Genomic DNA, 7,619 nt, shown 5'->3' with positions numbered 1-7,619 from the left:
AAAAAAAAAAAAAAAAAAAAACCCATAGATAAAATACTCAGCAAGTGACTTCAGCATCCTGTTTCCTAAGCGTTTTTTGGGGGGAAACATATTGCTATCCTTCATAAATGCAGATAAAGCAACTCATATGTTCTTTAAAGAAATACAATTATTTGCACCCACATTCATCTTCATTGCATTTAAGAGTGATAAGGGCAATGATAAATATATTAAAGGTGTTGGGAAGGGGAGGAAAACAGCATGATTTACTTAAGATCTTTCCATTATGGTACAGCCAGAATTAGATTTCTTAGGATGTTGCAAGGAAGGTCATATGGTCTTGATTGAAAAGACAGGAGCAAGCATCGGTGAGAAACTGCTGTGAACAATCTAAATTACTAATATCCCAGGGTTTATTATCTATAAAATTGGCATAATTTAACTGCCAGGCCTATCTTACAGGTTGCTATGAAAATAAGCACTTTATCAATTAAAAAATGTTACTAACGGTATCTCAACTAAACTCTTCCAGCTTCTGCTCAATTTCTCCGCTCTTCTCCATAGTACAACTCCTCAAAAGAGTGGCTCCACTTCCTCTCCCACTTCTCCTCAAAGCACTCTCATCAAGCTTCCCCCTCATTACTCTTGGAACCCAATCCTGTCTAGTGCCCACTGACCTCCACTTCAATTAATCCATTCTCAGACAGACCTCTTACTTAACCAACCACCAGCAAATGACTTAGTTAGTAACTCCCTCCTTTAAACACCTCATTGGCTTCCAAGACACTACTCTCTTGGTTTTCCATTCAATCTCCTTGAATGGTTCCCATTAATCTCCTGACCTCTAAATACTGGGAGTGGCTCAGAGCAGGAGCCCTTGCACCTTTTGTCTATTCACACTATACTTCCTAGGAAAAGACATCTAGTATCACGGGTTAAACTAGCCATCCTTATACTATATCCTTCCAGATTTTTTAAATTTTTTTGTAGAGATGGGGTCTCGCTGTTACCCAGGCTGGTTTCCATCTTCTGGCCTCAAGCAATCCTACTGCCTTGGCCTCTCAAAGTGCCAGGATTGTAAGCAGCTCAGCCCTCCCACCTTTCTATTTCTAGCTCCAACTTCTCTGAACTCCAGACATGAACATCAACCTGCTTCTGTAACATCTCCATCTGGATATTAAATAAACCTCAAAATTAACAAATCTATACCACAAAACTACCTTGTTGTCCTCATCCCTAAGTCTACTCTTCCTGCAGCTTTCTGCATCTCAGTATACAGTAAGTCATTTTTCACATTGCTCAGACCAAACATCTTGAGATCATCCTTAATGGCGCACTTTTTCTCATACCCCACATCTAGTATATTAGCAAATTCTGGTTTCTGTCACCATCTCTTGCCTGGACTATTTCAAGTTTCCTAACTGGTCTCACTGCACTCTGCAGTCTTTCCCTTCCTGCAGCCAGAATGATCCTTTGAAAGTGTATTAGAGCATACAACATCGCTATTCAAGTCCCTCATTTTGTTTAAAGAAAATGGCCTATAGGCCGGATGCGGTGGCTCACGCGGTAATCCTAGCACTCTGGGAGGCCGAAGCGGATCACTTGAGCTCAGGAGTTCAAGACCAGCCAGAGCAACAGTGAGAGCCGTCTCTACTAAAAATAGAAAAAATTAGCAACTCAACTAAAAATAGAAACAAAAAATTAGCTGGGCGTGGTGGCTCTTGCCTGTAGTCCCAGCTACTCAGGAGGCTGAGGCAGGAGGATCGCTTGAGCCCAGAAGTCTGAGGTTGCTGTGAGCTAGGCTGATGCCACGGCACTCTAGCCCCGACAAGAGAGTGAGACTCTGTCTCCAAAAAAAAAAAAAAAATAAGGCCTATGATAGCCTGCAAGCCCTCTATATAAAGGAGCACAGTGCTGCCCCTTTCCTTTCCTTCAATATTGGAGAATCCTCCTAGAGTGATGACCTTTCATTTGCTGTTCCCTGGACATTCTCCCTCACTTCCTTTCAGATCTCTGCTCCGATGTCAGCTTCTCATTCAGGTCTTTCCTAACTATCCTGTGGCCCTCCCTATTCCCCCTATATAGTTTTAGTTTTCTCTATCAGTTACTGCCATATGAAAAACTAAATATATTCAAAGGTTATTTTCCCCCACAACAAAATTCTAAACACCACAATGGAAGAGACTGTTTTATTCAATGCTGTATAATACCTAAAACAGTGCCTAAAAATCTCTAATATAGTGTTGTCCATAGAAATTTTTTGTAATAAACAAAAATGTTCTATAACTGCATTATCCAATATAATAGTCACTATCCATGGAGTAGCCAGGCTGAGTCCTGGAAATGTGCCTATAATGTGACTGAGAAATTAAATTTTTAAATTTCTACATAATTTTATTATTATTTTTAGAGATGGGATCTTACTCTGTCGCCCAGGCAAGGATGCAGTGGCACAATCATAGCTCACTGCAGCCTCGAACTCCTGGCCTCAAACAATCCTTTCACCTCAGCCTCTGGAGTCACTGGTATTCCAGGCGAGAGCCACCTCACCCAGCTTAATTTTAAATAGCCATGTGCAACCAGTGGCTACCACAGTGCACAGCTGTGGGTCCAACACATAGCAGGCTCTCTCTTTTTTAGTGGACATTAAACTGTTGTTACTGTAAAGTAATTGGAGTGAACTTAAATTTGGAGAAGCTATGTTTCCCTATCTCCCACCAACAGTAGTTTCAATGAATAGGGATTTGCTCATCTCACATTTCTCTAAGGTGTAATGTAGCAAAAATTCAGGCAACTCTAGGACTGACAAAAACAGAATAATGTTGAGTGAGACATAAAAACATAAACTACAAAGTTCTCACTACCTACTAGTGAAAGGACTCAAGAAACCTAGAAATTATTAAATGAAATACAACGCTTCCATTCCTGGGCCGCACAGTGGACTCACAACTGTTATCCTAGCACTCTGGGAGGGCGAGGTAGGAGGATTGCTTGAACTCAGGAGTTCGAGACCAGTCTGAGCAATAGCGGAGACCTCGTCCCTACTAAAAATAGAAAAAATTAGCCAGACGTGGTGGTGTATGCCTGTAGTGCCAGCTACTCAGGAGGCTGAGGCAGGAGGATCACTTGAGCCCAGGAGTTTGAGGTTGCTGTGAACTAGGCTGATGCCCGGGCAATAATAGAGTGAGACTGTGTCTCAAAAAAAAAAAAAAAATACTGCCATTCCAGAAGAAGCCCATGGAATGAACTGTGGAAATAAGCCTAGCCCAAAGCTACAGATTAAGACAAATAAATCCTTCAGTGGCAGTGAGTAAGGGTAGCTAATTAAGTATTAATTCTTACGTACAGACCACCTACAAAATTTATATTCACTGATCCTCGTTCTCTGCACCAAGTACTAAGGAGATATTTTGTGATTTCAACCTAAAAGTCGCCAATCTAACTTAAAAAGATATTATCAATAATTTAAAGATAAATACAAACTCTCTTTAAAAATAAAAATTCAATTTGTTTATCTTCTTGATGGCCATAGAACAGATATGGTCTTTAAAAAGCTGGCTACGTTATCTTCTGCAGCAAATAAAATACAGTTATCAAAGAGAAAGTCAAGATGATGTTTTCATGTTGTTTCCAAATTACAAACAGGCAAAAACCTAAATACAGAAAAAAAAATCTTTACCTGCATGCAATGAATAGCTAAGCCAGGTCCTGTATACAATTTCTTATGACATATATGGCATTTAAAATGTTTTGCTTTTTGGTGTTGTATAAGGATCTTCTCATCATCAAAATCTCTATTACAATACCTGATCAATATTGTTAAGGCACAAAAATACCACAATAATGACACTGTCTATCCTAACAGAGATAACATTAAAATATGGAAATACCCAAAATTAAAATGGTATTTTGTACTCAGTGATCGGCAATAAACTTTGTCAAATTCCTATGTTAAAAAGAAATGTTATGTAAAATTAACTTTTTTCTTGTTACATGTCAACATGTACAAATGCACAAAGAACAGGAAAGGGTTCAATGTCAAGAAATTTCCAAGTTGTTATCAAGACAATTAATTCACTGGATATGCGGGAGATAAAAACAATCAAAATATTAGGAATTTGCCAACATTTAGAATCTAAGATTAACTACATGGTGAACAATGACACATAATTTCTAATTAACAGTCCATAAAGTTGTTTCCAACTCCGTATGAATTTATGTTGCCAAGGAATGTATTTAAATTCACAGGCGTTAAATCAATAAAGCCGAGAATTCTTACATCACTACTCAGATTGTACTAAAAGCACATTACCAAATTCACAATTGCTTTTAAGTTATTTTTTAACCGTTATAAATAAATGTATTTCTGTAAAAAACCGTTTTACGTACAAGACAGTAAATAAAATCAATTTTAACACAGAATATTAACGCTTTCGGAAAAACCATTAAAGGGTTCCAAATTTTAACAAGAATTTTCCTTTCTAGTAAGATAGACAATTTTTAGTCCTACAAAGTTGGCTAATAGATACAAGAAACTCCACCCCGTGAAAACGCTTCCTGAAGATTAAGGCGCCTCTGGGTGAGAGACACGGAAGCTAGTTCTCCCCGACCCCCGCAAAGAAAAAAAGAGGGGGGGGGGTCCGAATCCAGGGTTGCCTAAAAAGACAGAAAGTGTGTGACAGATTCTGGAAGCTCTTCCTCAAACCTCCACGGAGTCAGTCAATCAGCTTGTTACAGTCGAAGAAAGTCCCTTTGTTGAATCGTCACCAAAACAACGGAGTGTGGCTGAAGAGCCCTTATGGGACACTGTCCCCGGTGGAGGGGTCCAGGCCGCCTCCCAGTGGGTCAAAATTCGTACGAAACAACACCCTCCTAAGTCACAGACTCAGTCACACAACCCACAACCGCCATAGCCTCCCGCCCTAGGGACCCCATTTTCCGAGAAGCCTTCCCAAATCCGATCCCAGCCACCAAGCCCCCCACCCCGAGGCCTATATGAAACGCTCCACGCCACAGGCCAAATCCAGGCCTCTGAGTCCCGAGTCCATCTACAGGCACCGCAGCTCGCCTCGACTTCAAAACGATAAAGGATATCAGCACCACGGCTTCAGCTGCTTCTTCTTCTTGCGACCCATAACTGCGCTCTACCGACCAAGAAAAAGGAGGAGAAAAGAGGCAGGAAAAACGAGGAGAAAAATCCCTCACTCTGCCGAACCAACGGCTACCACCGCGTCCCACAGGAAACAGACACAAAATGGCCGACGGCCTCGTTTGCTGCTCCGCCTCCCGTCAGGCACTGCGGCGGGAGGCGGAGCCAGGAAAGGGGGTCACATGACGCAGACCTCCGCCCTGAGTGGGTGGAGACTCGCGGGTTCGGAGAGGTAGCCGCCATCTCTTCTGTCTCTGCTCTCCCTCGCTGGGTTTGCTGATCCCTCTGGGTTTCTTTTGTAAAGTAGCTAGCGACCTAGATATGCAGAGGCAGATGCGAATTGAAAAACAAACAAGGCCGGGCGTGGTGGCTCACGCCTGTAATCTTAGCGCTCTGAGAGGCCGAGGCGGGAGGATCGCTTGAGCTCAGCAGTTGGAGACCAGCCTGAGCAATAGCGAGACCCTCGTCTCTACTAAAAATAAAAAGAAGTTAGCTGGACAACTGAAAATAGAAAAAATTAGCTGGGCGTGGTGGTGCACGCCTGTAGTCCCAGCTACTCGGGAGGCTGAGGCAGGAGGATCACTACAGCCCAGGAGTTTGAGGTTGCTGTGAGCTAAGCTGATGCCATGGCACTCTAGCCCAGGCAACACAGTGAGACTCTGTCTCAACAACAATAAAAAGAATATGTACCTTTGATAGGCTGTGATGATGAAACATGGAAACATATCTGTGGTCTTCCTCCCCAGAACGCATAACCCCAATCTACTCATGACAAAAACATCAGACAAGTACCAGTAAAGGGGCACCCTATAAAAGACTTGACCAGTGCTCCTCAAAACTGCAAGGTCATCAAAAAGAAAGAAAGTCTGAAAATCTGTCACAGCCAAGAGGAGCTTAAGGAAATTTGACAAGTAGCTGTAACATGGTATCCTTGATGGGATCCTGAGACAGAAAAGATACCAGGTAAAACTAAAGAAATATGAATAAACAATGGCCTCTGGTTAATAATAATGTATCAATAGTGGTTTATTAATTGTAGCAAATGTATCATACCAATGTAAGACGCTAATTATAGGGGAAACGGGTAAGAGGATATATGGGAACTCTCTTTACTCCTCAATTTTTCTATGAGTCTAGAACTGTTCTAAAAATTGAAGTCTATCTTTTAAAAATGAGTATTCTTGGCTGGTCGTGGTGGCTCACACCCATAATCCCAGCACTTGGGGAGACTGAGGAGAATCCAAGAGTTCTAGACCAGCCTGGGCAATATTGCAAGACCTCACCTCTACAAAAAATAATAAAAATTAGCCAGGTGTGGTGGCACGCACTTGTAGTCCTAGCTACTCCGGAGGCTGAGCCAGGAAGGTTGGTTCAGCCCAGGAGTTCAAGGTTACAGTGAGCTGTGATTGCACCACTGCACTCCAGCCTGCAGGCAACAGAGGAAGACTTCGTCTGAAAAAAAAAGACATGATATATCTTCAGACATTCAAGGCCTCAAAAAAACATTATATATACCCTTTCTTGGATGATATTGGATGCAGAATTTAAAATAATCCAGAAAAAAGAAAATGGGATCCAACAGGGAAGACTGAAAATGAAATCCAGATTGGAACAGGAAAATGAACTGTGGGGGGGGTGCTTTGTATTAGTTTCTTAGGGCTGCTAAAACAAATATCAAATACTAGGTCACTGAAAACAATAGAAATTTATTCTCACAGTTCTGGAGACTGGAAGTTGAGATCAAGGTGACAGTGGGGACATACTTTCTTGAAGCCTCCAGAATCTGTTCCATGTCCTCTCCTACCTTCTGGTGATGGCCAGCAATCCTAGGCATTCCTTGGTTTGTAGCGAGTTGGGGTAGCTTAGAAATGTTAGGGTGACCTAGGGATATTGCTGGTCCAATCATTAGTAAATAAGGCAGCTGCACACAGGCTTGAACAAAATGAGTAGAATTTACGGTAAAGGACAAGGTTGAAGTATTAGAACTTTGTTTGTAAGTGCCTTTCCATGCATGTAAGAGATATAAAGATGTGGACAATTTCCAGAGTTGATCCTGAACAGGTCCTTGCATCAAATGTGGGGAAAAAGGGGAAAAACCTCCGCAGTGCCCTATAATGGAATTCCCAGTGTTAACAGTTTAAATAGTTTCATTATCCCAGTGCCATGGGAGGTCTGATAAGGAATGTTTGGAATGAGCAGAACCATGAGGGCTCCAATCAATGACACTGCCACAGGAAGTATTAATTAACACTTGTCCTTTTTCACCTCTACAATTCTCCCATGACACTCATTGAACCATATTAGCAATTTTTCTTTACTGACAATTGAGTAGATTAGAGGGTGTAACATTAACTGGGGAACTATGATTGAAAGTCCAAGCAGGTCAGGCACAGTGGCTCACACCTGTAATCCTAGGACTCTGGGAGGCCAAGGCTGGAGGGTGGCTTGAGGTCAGGAGATCGAGACCAGCCTGAGCAAGAGCGAGACGCCC

The 7,619-nt window shown here is 41.9% G+C and overlaps 1 protein-coding gene across 8 annotated transcripts in view; it reads right to left on the bottom strand.

Annotated features, from left to right (window-relative positions):
* The window catches only part of ZNF207 (zinc finger protein 207), a 19,641-nt gene extending 14,357 nt beyond the window's left edge, over window positions 1-5,284 (bottom strand). For all 8 annotated transcript variants that reach the window (XM_012648330.1, XM_012648328.1, XM_012648334.1 and 5 more), the window contains exons 1-2: window positions 5,074-5,284; window positions 3,659-3,785 (exon numbers count right to left, since the gene is read on the bottom strand). In XM_012648330.1, the coding sequence (XP_012503784.1) occupies window positions 3,659-3,785; window positions 5,074-5,114 (168 nt within the window). In that variant the 5' untranslated portion in view covers window positions 5,115-5,284. The remainder of the gene's footprint in view (window positions 1-3,658; window positions 3,786-5,073) is intronic.
* Between the last annotated feature and the right edge of the window lie 2,335 nt (window positions 5,285-7,619).

This window comes from Propithecus coquereli, unplaced genomic scaffold (assembly GCF_000956105.1).
Source record: "Propithecus coquereli isolate 6110/MARCELLA unplaced genomic scaffold, Pcoq_1.0 Scaffold281, whole genome shotgun sequence".
Classification (NCBI taxonomy): Eukaryota; Metazoa; Chordata; class Mammalia; order Primates; family Indriidae; genus Propithecus; species Propithecus coquereli.
The sequence above is the reverse complement of the archived record's forward strand: the minus strand, read 5'-3'. Positions and strand labels throughout refer to the sequence as shown.